Here is a 12,920-nt window from a genome sequence, read left to right on the forward strand (position 1 = left end):
CATACTTTTTTCCTTATTTTAAAAACTATTAGTGGTTACCCTGGAATTTTGAATACACACTTTAAATTAATCCAAGTCCGATTTCAAAAGACACTGTTCTGCTTCAGATACAGTGCATACATCTTCTCATAGATTCTTCCTTCCTCTTCCTTTTGATATTGCAATTACGCATTTCACTGACCAAGTATATGCTACTATTATTGTTTTTAAAACAATTATCTTTTAGACTAGTTAATAATAAGAAATAAAAGTTTTTATTTATGTCTACTTATTTTTTCTCTATTTCTTTCTTTATGTTGATTCAAGCTTCTGACCCATATGATTTTTCTTCTTCATGAATAAGCTCTTTTAACATTTCTTCAATGGCAGGTCTGTTGGCAATAAATTCCTTCATAAATTCCTTCATGGTTGGTTTGATTCTTCTTTTTTTTAGGAGAAAGCATTTTCTTTTCACATTTGAAGAATAACTTTGCTCTATATGGAATTCTAGGTGGGTAGATTTTTTCTTTGAACACTTTAAATATTTCACTCCACCTTCTTTTTTATTACCTAACAAGAAGTCTGTTTTAATTCTTATCTCTGCTTCTCTCCAGGTAAAGTGATTTTGTGTGTGTGTGTGTATTTTGTAAATTTTCTCTTTTGTTCTCTGTACTTGGAATATAATAAACCTAAGTTTGGTTTGGGTTTTCTTCGTTGTTGTTTTGTTTTTGTTAGATGGGGACATTTATCCTATTTTTTCCTAAGATTCCTGGATTGGTGGTTTCACGTCAGTCGTTAATCTTTGAAATTTCTTGGTCGTTATTCCTCAAACATCTCCTGCTCCGTTCTCCTGTTATTTATTCCTGTTTTTCTGATTTCACATGTGCTGTACCTTTTGATAGTGTCCCCTACGTTTTTCTTTTTCTTTTTTCTATTTTTGATGTTCTGGGTTTTTCCTTTCATTTTTTTCCCTCTGTTTTTCCTTTTTGCTTTCAGTTTTGGTGAGTTCCTGTTGAGGATGACCCCCTTCTTGGCCATGTTGAGCTTAATGATGAGTTCATGGAAAGCTCTGTTTATTTCTGTTACTCTGGTTTGAATTTCTAGCGTTTCTTCTTATTTCTTAGCCTTCCTATCTTGCTATGGAGATTACCTATCCGTTTTTACAAGTTGTCTACATTTTACTTCAGAGCCCTTAGCCTGTATTTAAAATTCAAATGTTACTAAATTTCCCCGACTGATAATTTCAACATCTGTGATATAACCGAAGCTGTTTTTATGCTTGTTTTGTCTTCTGAGACTCTCCTTTTCTTTGCTTTTATTCCTTACAATTTTTTGTTAAAAGCCATACATGTTATCTTAATATAAAGTAACATAAATAGGCCTTTCGTATGACAATTTATGTTAATATGGTCAGAGACTTCAAAAACCCAGGGTGTCCTTGTTTTTGTCTCCCCTCTTGACTTGGGGTCTCCCTAAATACTCTTCTCCAGAGTGTGTGCGTCACGCCACCTTCCTGGCTGGGATATCATACTGGAAGGAATGGGAGGAGGGAGTATTCTACCATCTTCCTCCTATGTCTCAGTCTTCCTGTTGGCCAGTGTCTCAGGCTGTGACCTTCATGTATATTTCTCTAGTAGGATAGTTATTTTCTCCAGGTCATTCCTCTTTTTCTTGCCTGCATGATTCCTCATTTATTTATTTGATGTCCTAGTCCTTGTTGACTATCTCTTCCCCCTACCCCAGTCTCTAGATGAGATGGGAAGGCTGGGGATGACTGGGTGTAGGAGAAATTTCCTTCTCCTGGGCTAAGATAAGGTTCTGGCAAAGTTATTTTCTAGAAAGGTGGGACTTTGTTGGAGAAGAATCTGGTTATATTTGACATTGATTAATTTTTCCTCCCTGCTGCAAGAACCCTGAGGAGATCCTTCCTGAATCTTTACCATTGTGAACTTGTGGGGTTCTTGGATGTAAGACCCATGAAACTGTGGCAGTTCCAATAAAACTGCAGCCTCAAGCTAGTCCACACCTTGCTTCAGACAGTGTCTTCCTGAGTGACCAGGCTGGCCTCAAAATTGTGATCCTCCCATTTCAGCCTCCTAAGTTGCTAAAACTTTTAGCTTTTTTGTGTTTAAGGATGGGATGTTAACTTCTAGTTCTTTTTCCACTGATTAAATCTTCAAAATAATTTATAGTGAATACTACTTACAGCATCTATTCATTTCTACTGGGTTAGAAATAAGAAAGTTACCTAAAATTGTTCAGTAGGAGAAAGTCTCAGATCTAACTTGTTCTGTGGTATAGGCATACTAAATCAAAAAGTTGCAAAACAAGGGAAATAAATCAGAAGAATATTTCAGTATGCTCTCCTTCCACCCTTCCATCCCATGTCATATTTTATTCTCATCCTAAAAGACTTTCCTCTACTTTCCACCTCCCATGTTTCAAGTTAAACTTCAATCACTGCTCCAATTTCTTTGAATAAAGAAAGAATATTAAAGACCTAAAAATGTAAACATGGAAAATTTTGACCTTTAAGTTCCCAAAGGTACAGGATAAAAAGATTTGCATGCATACTTGAAGAGCATGCTTTCTAAAGTTGCAAACTAGACAAATCTGGTTTAGAGCTGGTTTAGGTCAAAAGGAACAACCTTGCAGTGAAATTAGCAATGAAACAATGATCAATCTTGTTTGAGCAATGCAGGGGTCTTCCTGAGACTTTAGAATATAAGATGAGAGATGTTTTTTATTTTGTTTGTTTGTTTCTCTTTGACAAGGTTGATTGACAGCAGTCATTTGGGAGCTAGCTCATTGACCATCCAGAAATGGTATAGCATTTCTCCCACCCATGCAGACAGTTTCTTATAAAAGATCAAAGACAACCATTAGTCCTCTAGAGTAGGAGAAGACACTATAGAAGAAGAAAAATATATGTAGGAAAATAAGAATCAGATGGAACCTTTATACTTAGGCCCTCTGGGACATGAGCTAGAGAAGTCCCCTCTCCCCAGCCACAATAGTGGAACAACACAGCCTGAATCAGGACATGACTTTCTGTTATTTTAAACTACAGAAAGAAGGGTTGGCTTCTCAGGATGGAGGTATGTTGGAGATAAAGCTCAGTTGCTACATAGTAAATAAAAGGAACATCTTTCAAGCAAAGAAGAACAGGAGGAGAGGGTGGATTGGGGGTGGCTATCTAGGTTTAAATAGGAATTCCGACCATCTTCAGCTGTTGAACTTTGACTACCTACGACTTATAGATGTCTCATAGATACAGGTTTATGGTTTATGGGAAGGAGGTTTTCAGCAGGGATGTTGGAAGGGCATTGGACACATTCAGGCCTCACACTGTTGGGCTCATGATATCTAAAATTTCAGGTGACTTCTGCAAAAATAAGTCTACAGCTTAAGTTTCAAGAAGTTTTCTTTCAAAGAGAAGTTATGGATCGCCATGGAGACCTCAAATATCTGTACTATGTTATCTTGCCCTCTACTTTCTTCCTTCTATGCTCCATTACTTCTTTAGAGATCCAGTTTAGCACTCATCAATCTGACAAAAATTAGCATAATCTTTATATTCATCTCTCTCTCTCTGTCTGTCCAGTGGTTCCACAATGTGCACAATTCACCATTGTGTGCTCAGCTTCTAACACTACACCTAACAACTCAGTGTCTACTGAACTCTCAATTCTACTCCAAGTTCGGGACCCCCAAAAGACCACCAGAGACCAAGATCCATGTAAGCAGCAAAGAGGTGTTTATTGCGAGCTAGCTCTGTCCTCTGCACGCACACACAGCAACTGGTGATGCTGAGAGGCCCCGAGCCCAGGGTTTGCAGCAGTTTTATACACTCTTTGGGGAAGGCAGGGACTTCACATACATCATAGCATCTCTTAGCAAATCATCACACACCGTGGGAAAATCAAACAACTCTTAACATTGATTAGCACATTCACTGGCGGGAACAAGTTGGGTAGGGGTGATTGGTTAGTACAAGAGGAGGATTCATTTGAACCAATTGGTTTAAGCCAAGACGGGGGTACGTGCTGAACCACATGGTTTCCCAACATGTTATCAACCACAATAAATTACTGGGGGGTCATCTGGCATCCCAGGTATTTTCCCTGTCTCATGCTGATTGGTGGCTGCTAGGGGGTTGCTATGGGTCCTCACCTAGCCTGACTGAGTCAGGGACACCTGGCTCCGAAGATCTCTCCTGTTATTTGTAGATGAACAACTCAGCAGGGTGGGTATGTGCCTAGGAGTGCTTTGTGGGTTTTTCCAAGGACAAAGGTCATGCCCCTTCCTTGGACAGGCTTTGCTCAGAGGTAGAGGCTGGTTTCTCAAAAATGGAGTCACATCAGTTTCTCATAAAGACCATGTGTGCTTGTGAGACTCTAACTGCTTTTCTATGATTTGCTTTGATAATGGAGAAGGTGAAAACTCATGCTCCTACAATTGTAGCCGGTTCTGCATGAATTAGACTTCATAGCCTGAGCCGTGCTGGGGACGTTCCTTGTCCACTTAGGTCTCCATGGGCTAGACTGAGGATCCTGGTTTCCTCTCTATGGGAAAGTCTCAGGATGAGATTTCTGTTTAATCTGGGAAGTTTGAGGACCTGGAAAATTTGAATTTTTTTTTTAACCCTTGATTATTTACATCACTTATCCCTACAATGAGTTGCCCTTGGGTGATAATACACTCTGGGTAAACAGAAAGAGCCAAAGTGCAAATTCAAATTCAGCCTTCGTTCTTTATTTTATCTTATTTTCTGTATAATGGAGAACCTTATTCTTGCCTTTCTCAGGCGTCTTGGGCAAGGGACCACAGATAGTATGGAGAAGTATTTGCTCCCGTAAGTTAAACTGGTCATGAATAGAGATCAGAATGATTCCAAGAAAGAGGGGGGGGAAATTCCTCTCAGTTTTTTAAACCTGCCAAATATTCTGTGAACGGCTGAAACTATTACACAGATGAGAAAAAGTTTTGTGACTAGTATCTTCATGGGGTGAGAAAAGGTATCAAAAGCATTTGATTCTACAATGTCTGACTGTTAAGTTATCTGTTCAAACAAGGTATCTGAAAACACAAGTGATAAATGCTCTAAAAGTGATAAATGCTCTAAAATGTTCTGAGTGATGTCTGTCAGGAACCACACAGCCCAGGACCCCAGGAGACAGCCCTGCACAAAGATCAAGACAGTCCTATTGTTCAGGTAACAGGTATTTATTTCACTGAACTCCAGCATGCAAAGCCCATTCTCAGCTTGATGAGATTTTGCTTTATATAGATTGGGAAAAAATATCCCAAGGCTTACATCTTTGTCATTAAATATTAAGCGTACTTTGTCAATTTTCCATCGAATTGCATTATAGTGAGTTCTGCATAGTTCTATCTATCCCCCCCTGAAAGACTGGGAACTCCTCTATTCAGGGGACAGTGCAGGGTTTATTTTAACATTTTCCGTGTCTAGCGCAGCGTGTGGCATATAGTAAAGCTTGCTTGAATGTTTATTGAATGATGGTTAAACTCTCTAATTGCGGTTCTTTGCGTTTAATTATTCAGGTTTTCTTTTCTTTCCCAGTTAACGACTTCTCTTTGTTACTTTTAGCCACCTCTTATGTTCTTAGAGAACCTGGGGTACGGTTTGATTTTTTTTTTCCATCGTCTCTGTTAATTCTAAGAGAGGAGGGTCTGGCAGCTTAGTTGTGCTCTGGAGTGCAGGACACTTTTGTCCTGTAGGTCTCTGTATGTTTTGAAGGCTTTTCTGATGAATGGAAGTGAAAGGTGTGTCCCGTTCTGTCCCAGGGTCTGAAGTTCAATCGAGCCACTAACATGACAGGCAGCAAGTCCTTTCTTTTTGCTGGGTGCTCATCTTCACCTTCAATCACAAACTTACATAATACCCTTTGATCGGTCTGTACTCCAGGCTCTCTTTGATCTTATTCAGCTTCAGTTTAAGTTCATAACATTCCAATCTTTCCTGCGATTCTCATGGTTTGTAGTCTGTAGCTCCGCAGGACACAGCGACTTAGTGTCTCAGTGGAGCTAAGTAAGGATCACAAGGATGTCAAGAATCCAGAGAGAGGCCTCATAATCTGAATCTTCATTTTCCCGAGTCTTAGGTGATTCACAGTCTGCCCCCAGACTACCTTCCTGGTCACACCAACTTCCATTTCCTCTTCTCACGCCCTGGAGTCAAAGCACAGAGTCATTTTTCACTCCTTGAACACTGCTCTTACTTTCATACCTGAGGCTGTACTGTTTCTTCTCTTTGGAAGTCTTTTCCGGCAACTTCAGATAATCCTCAGCCAACCTCTTATCAGTGTTTTAAAACCAGTTCAGACCAAAGGTAACCCTCTCTCCCAACACGTCCTGGTATCTCCAACAGTCTTATTCTCCACCCCGGCCCCAACCCCTCTTCCTATTCTTCCTTCTTTCCTCCCAAACCAATCACTCTCTTAGTTGTCTTTTAATCTTTTGTGTGCATTTAAAACAAAATATTGAAATCATGCTTTTAAACGTGTGTCTTTGCCACTGGACTTTAAGCTTCTTAGAGCCAGACAATAGGGCCTTTTCCTGGTTATTTCCCCAGGACGCAGAGCACAGCCTTGCCCATGATATGCTTTCTGAAATAATGGCAGCTGAGCTGACTCTGAAGGATCTTGGAATGTGCCCTCAGAAGGCCATCATCACATCACGGGCGATGAGAGATGGATTGGCTAGAATCTCTAATGAAACTGTCCCTCGTCACCGGCTTTAATAAGCCACGCTAGAATCTGAGAGGAATGAAAGCAGCTAGGACGGGAAATCTATTTACACTAGGCTTGGCCATCCTGAGGCCACCCTCCCTGCCTGCCCTGTGACTTACTCCTTGAGATGTCATGTCTGAATGGGTTCCAACATGGACTTGAGAAACCCTATGAGCTTAAGCAGAAAGGAAAAGACGGTAGGAAACAACTTAAAGTGGGCCTGGGTTCTGTTCTGTTGCCTCTGTTATGTGGAGATTCACAAGGAGCCCCAAGGTTCAAGATCCTCAGCCCTCCTCCTTCCTGACCTTTCCTTCCCTTGGATCTTGTCTTTATTTATGTATTTATCCCCACAGCAGGTCTGTGCTTTATTCAGGGGCTTTATTTAAATGCTTCCAAATTTCCACTTGCACGCTGCTGCTGTTTTTCTTGATCCCTGCTCCAGGAGCAGGTCCCTAGAGGTCAAGTGTATGTGACACTAACCCTCATGTTCCTACCTCGGGTGGATGTCAAGAGCCTCAGGAGAACCCTTCACAGATTGTCAGGAGTGTTTCCTGCAGATAGCCCTGTACAGAGCATCCCTAACCTCCTTGTTCCTCAGGGTGTAGACCACGGGGTTCAGCAGGGGTGTGATGACCGTGTAGGTCACAGAGATCAGCTGGTCCTCATCCCTGGTGTTCTCCGACTTGGGCTTGAGGTAGGCGATGGAGGCACAGCCGTAGTGGACGATGACCACTGTGAGGTGGGAGGCACAGGTGGCGAAGGCCTTCTTCCGGCCCTCTGCAGAGGCGATCTTTAGGATGGTGGAGATGATGAGAACATAGGAGATGAAGATCAGGCCCATAGGTACAACTAGCACCAGCACACTGATGATCAAAGTCAGGATCTCGTTGACAGTGATGTCGATGCAGGAGAGCTTCATCACGGGCCGGATGTCACAGAAGAAGTGGGCTACCTTGGTGGCACAGAAGGGCAGTCGGAACACAGCTGACACCTGTGTCACTGCTACAACTAGGCCAATGCTGCAGGCCCCCCCCACCAGCTGCAAGCACACCCTCTTGTTCATGATAATTGTGTATCTCAGGGGGTTGCAGATGGCCACATAGCGGTCATATCCCATGGCCGTGAGCAGGAAGCAGTTAGTGATCCCAAAGGTTACAAAAAAGAACATCTGTGTGGCACAACCTGCCAACGATATGGACTGGCTCCTACCCACAAGACTGGATAGCATCCTTGGGAGAATGACCAATGTGTAGACGGTCTCTGAAGTGGACAGCATGCTTAGGAAGAAGTACATGGGTGTGTGAAGATGACGGTCCATTCGGATGATGGTCACAATGATGACATTGCCTGCTAGCGTGAGGATGTAGAGTTTAAGGAACACCACAAAAAGGGTCATCTGGTGCTCATGGAAACTGGAGAAACCTTGGAAAGTAAACTCAGTGATGATCGTGTAGTTTTCTCTCTTCATTAAGTCGTCACAAAATCTGAAGTGTGGAAGAATAAAAGTTCTATAGTTTCAGGAGTTTATGCACCTTCCTGAAATTGAGTTCTCAGCTATACATCTGGGGACACATTTCATAGTGGATTCAAGTTAATCCCTGAATTTACTGAACATATATATTTTTTCTGCTCTGTGTTCATCTGTTTTGATTTCCTACACATTTGAGAATTGGGTGATCTCTTTTCTCAAGGCATAGAAGTGCACGTTCCTACTTCTCTCCTTCTCTTCCTCCCTCACATGTGGAAGGCCTTCCTCCTTTTCTCCACTTACATAATTCTTCTCCATTCTTCATAGATCAGTGCAAATTTCCAGTCCTCCCTAAAATCATTTGATACTCAGATGTTCTCCTGTTTATTGGGATGATTTTATACCCCATCCTTGCAGTGTCTTCTCACACAAACAGAGACTTTATAATACCTCTTACATCTTTTCACATCACACTAACTCAGGATTATGCATGAATTAGATGCTTGGAAACAATCTTTTGGGGATGGACCGGAGAGTTTTTTCTTTTGAGACTATGAGTCATCCCTCTTGCACATCCACATCCTTTAGGAAGTAGAGGCAAAGAAAATGCAGAAAGGCTCATCTTGTTTTTAAGAAGAAAAAGACAAAACTTAACCAATCACCAACCTCTCCCAACTGCTGTCTGAATGATGGAAGTCTGCTGACAGTTCACAGCCCTGATTCACGTATGTTATAAACTATGCTACATCTTTACCTTCCCTAAACTGGAAAGCAAATTTACAGCCAATACAACTTTGAGAGTAGACATACACCTACTCTGCAGAGGTAAACAATTGTTATCAGGAAAGATGCAGCAAATTCAAGTATCCCTTACCTAAAGTAAAAGCAGTTTCTGAATATAATATATATATATATATATATATATATATATATAGCTACAATAAGAATACATCACTTTGTTGAAAGATAGGGATCAGTGCAATTTATGTAATATTTCACATTTTTGTCTCCTTAAACAGTAACCTCCTGTAGAGTATTTAAATTATATTCTGATTTGCTTATGCATATTCAGAAAGTGACTTTTTATATAAAGTAAATCATATCAGTGATGAAGGTTAGGAGGCACGGAGACTTTCTTCAAGTTTATAAAAATCTATTTAACAGGATTTGATGACCAGCTGTTTATCATTTACACTAAGCATATTAAAAGAGAGTAAAGCTGCAGTAGGAAATATTTTCCAAAAGAGAAAAATCACTTGACACTAAAATATATGGACTCACGACATTTTATCGTCTGTGAGGCCTCTGAACAAAAATTAGGCAGTGGTCCAGCTGGGGGGTGGTCTGCCACCTTCTCAGTGATATCTGGAATGCTGGGGAGAGCTAGGACTGTTATGGTGATCGTTATGGGGGCTACTGACATTCGGTAATGCTAAATGTCCTGCAATACATGCGATGGTCCTTCCCAAGGAAGAATTATCCTATCCCAGACACCCCTAGAGTTCCTATCGAGAGATGCTTGGGTTAGAGGGTCATCTGCTCTGAAGTCTGTCTTGAGGTAGAAGAATGGCTACCATGACATGATTAGCATCTTCTACCTTTGAAAGCCTCTGCTTCTTCAGAGGAAATCAAGGAAAGGAACACATCCTAAGTCAGCTCACGAAGAACAAACTTTGTTTCATCCCATTCTCTTAAGAGCACTTACGTGACTCTGCCCAGTCCTGAAGCACAAAAGGAGGGCCGGCTGGCTGGAGGAGACCAAGGAGGAAAGATTGAAATGCAGGGCTCCCTCGGTCACAGTGGGAAGGCACCGGGAAGAGCCAGGTGAGCAGGAGGACTGTGAAGGGGGCTGAGCTGGGCAGGCAGAGGAGAAACACACTCTAATAGGAGTGTGGTCAGGCTTGGGAATCAGGCATTCTTGTGTGGAAGGGTCTTTGAAGCCAGGAAAGATGCTCTCTGAGGATCAGCAATTGGGCTTCTGGGAGGCACTCCCTGAAGACATGCTGAGAGTCATCCTGGGGTTGGGAGGATGCAGGCAGCAGGTTCCTGGAGGCCTCATTATGTGTGCGGCTCATTTACCCAATTGCCAGGTTCGTGTTTTGAGACCCTACAAGTTTTTGCTTCAAGTGGAAAGAAGCAGTTGAGAAAACTGGCTAATTTGCTGGAGTTTGACTCACTTGAATAAGCACATTTGTGTTTTGTTTGTTTCAGACGGGCCTTGGAAATCCATAGTGACAAATCTATGCAGCTCAAGCCTACAGCCATACTGTCTTGGATCTCAGGATGTTTAGGCCCTGGGACTTCTAGGCAGGAATTCTATGCGTTATAATTAACTTTGGAGTTAAAGTAGTCAAATACAGTCAGGGTCTTACAGAGGACATTCACATTGCTTGTGCTTTCCAATGTCATTCAGGATTGAAAGTACAGTCTAGACCCAGAGATTCTCTCTTTGGGGTTAGGAAATAGAGATGAGCCTTTGAATACTATTCTCTTTACCCGGCCTTCTCTTTTTTTCCCTCCACTTAGCAAACTTCTACTAGTTTCTCAAGACCCATCTCCAAATTTACTTTCCATTGAAGACTCCCCATGAGTTGTTAGTTTAATTGCTTCCTTAGCAATTTCTTTAACACGACGTGCTTATCTGTGCCCATCCATTCTTTAAGGAATTAGCGTTTGCCAGACCCTGTCCAAGTTGCTGGACATGCAGAAATGAAAAAGATGCTGCATGAACCCTTTAAGAAACTCACAGTTTAGTTGAGGGTAATAGAAAATCATAATAAACGGACAGGAGGGCCGTAGTCAGTTCTTGATTAGACTCAGACTGATTATGGGAAAGATATGGCATCAGTAAAGGGAGACCAGGTTACAAAGCATTTTAGAGTATTTGGGTCTTACCACTTTTAAGAACCTCTTAAGTGATTCTCCCTTGTCCCTTCTGTTCCTGGACTTCAAGGTTCCTTAGCAGTTGGCCTCTTAAGGGAGTGAACTTCTACACCACAGTCACCCTGTGCCCTGTTGCTATCTATCCAGTGATTTTGCTTCCTTCCTTGAAAAAGACATAGCCAGCACTGAGATCTGGTAGATTGATCTGGCAGCAGTGTGCAAATGGATTTGAGATTGGTGAGAAGAGGCAGGGAAACTGGCTAGGCGGCTGATGTAACAGAGATAATTGGGATTGATCTAGAGGGGTGGTAGTCGTCCCAGAGAGAAAGGATGGATGTGAGAGACATTTGAAGAAATCAATAGAGCTTGTACCTGAATCAATGTGTGGATCAAGAGAGAGCAAAGAACCAATCATTTTATAAACTATTCTTAGCAGGTTCATTCATGCCAACTCCCTGATTATTTGCAAATATACATAGCTTCCTATTGTAACAGATCATCAAAAAATTATTTCTATATTAATGATCTATCATTAGATAAAATTGGTAGCCATGGGATCTCAACAAGAAAGGAGTATGGCTGGGAAAAACAGCCAAATGCTTTATAATGTTATTGCTTTGGGGCAATTGGAAAGATCTTGGAAATGGGGAACTGGGTTGATGATATAAAAAATGTGGTGCCTGATGAAAAAGAAGGGTATTTAGCTTCAACAGCAACTAAATTTATTGAACACTTTCACATATAGTTTGTCTCAATCCTCCAAATGACCCCATGAAGTCGGCAGTATCATTTCAAATTGCGCATGAGCGATGTGTGAGAAGCCTTGCCATCAGCTATAAATATATTGGGATTTGGTGCTTATGGAAACAAAACTTGCAAAACAACTAAAGGAACCTGATATAACCTCTCCTGGTTCTGCATATTGCTTTATTTGGGGACCAGATTCCAGTAGTTCTTATAGTGGTTGTTCATGACATCATTTAGCTTTAGGATCCCAGGTAAAAGCTTCCCAAAACTTTGGAATTGTGAATGGGAGGCTTTCGAGGTCCTGAAGGGAACTCACAACAGATCTGACATTCCCAAAGTCATGTCCCCTTCTGCACTCTCTCCCATTCTATTCCTGCAAAATAGAGCTGGTGTGTCCAACTTTTCTGCATGTGAAAACTCCTTTTTAGTTTCAAAATATTTCATATGGACCTTCAACTCAATAATAGCTGAATAATAACAGTCGTACTTTTTATACCTATTGATAGAAAAAAACAAACCAAAGTCTGAAAAAGAAAGTTATGGATTTAGTAATTGGTACTTTCAAACGAATTAAAGCTACATTTGAAAAGAGTTGCATATGCTTTTGTAAGGATGCATTCATCTGCAGAAGAGGAATGATGTGCAGGAATCCTGGGACTCCTTGCAGTGACTCTGAGGTAGATAGTAGGGAAGAAGAAATAATATGAGAGTTATTTGGTAAGCTGTAGTGAGCACAGCATAGGAGTTGGGAATCAGGAGGAGAAATGCAGACAGGTGGTGGCTGAGTGGTTTATTAACACACGGCAGGTGTATCCAGGAAGTATTTCTTAGAAGACCATGAGAGAAGAGTTTTCTTTCAATGGAATGTGGATCAGGGACCATAGGAGAAGTCCATTTAGAAAGTTCTGAGGGAATTCCCTCACTCTACCTTGTTAAAACTGGGGCTTGGGCCTGGGGCTGGGGTTCAGTGGAAGCGCACTTGCCTGGCATGTGTGAGGCACTGGGTTTGATTCTCAGCACCACATAAAAATAAATAAAAATAAAGGTCTTTCAAATACACACACACACACACACACACACACACACACACA

The 12,920-nt window shown here is 41.4% G+C and overlaps 1 protein-coding gene across 1 annotated transcript; it reads right to left on the bottom strand.

The window, feature by feature from the left end:
- Nucleotides 1-7,269: 7,269 nt before the first annotated feature.
- Or10j1 (olfactory receptor family 10 subfamily J member 1) lies at nucleotides 7,270-8,226 on the bottom strand. Its single transcript, XM_005339416.3, has one exon. It carries the CDS (start codon nucleotides 8,197-8,199, stop codon nucleotides 7,270-7,272), a length of 930 nt encoding a protein of 309 aa, XP_005339473.3. The 5' UTR covers nucleotides 8,200-8,226.
- Between the last annotated feature and the right edge of the window lie 4,694 nt (nucleotides 8,227-12,920).

This window comes from Ictidomys tridecemlineatus, chromosome 11 (genome assembly GCF_052094955.1).
Source record: "Ictidomys tridecemlineatus isolate mIctTri1 chromosome 11, mIctTri1.hap1, whole genome shotgun sequence".
NCBI lineage: Eukaryota > Metazoa > Chordata > Mammalia > Rodentia > Sciuridae > Ictidomys > Ictidomys tridecemlineatus.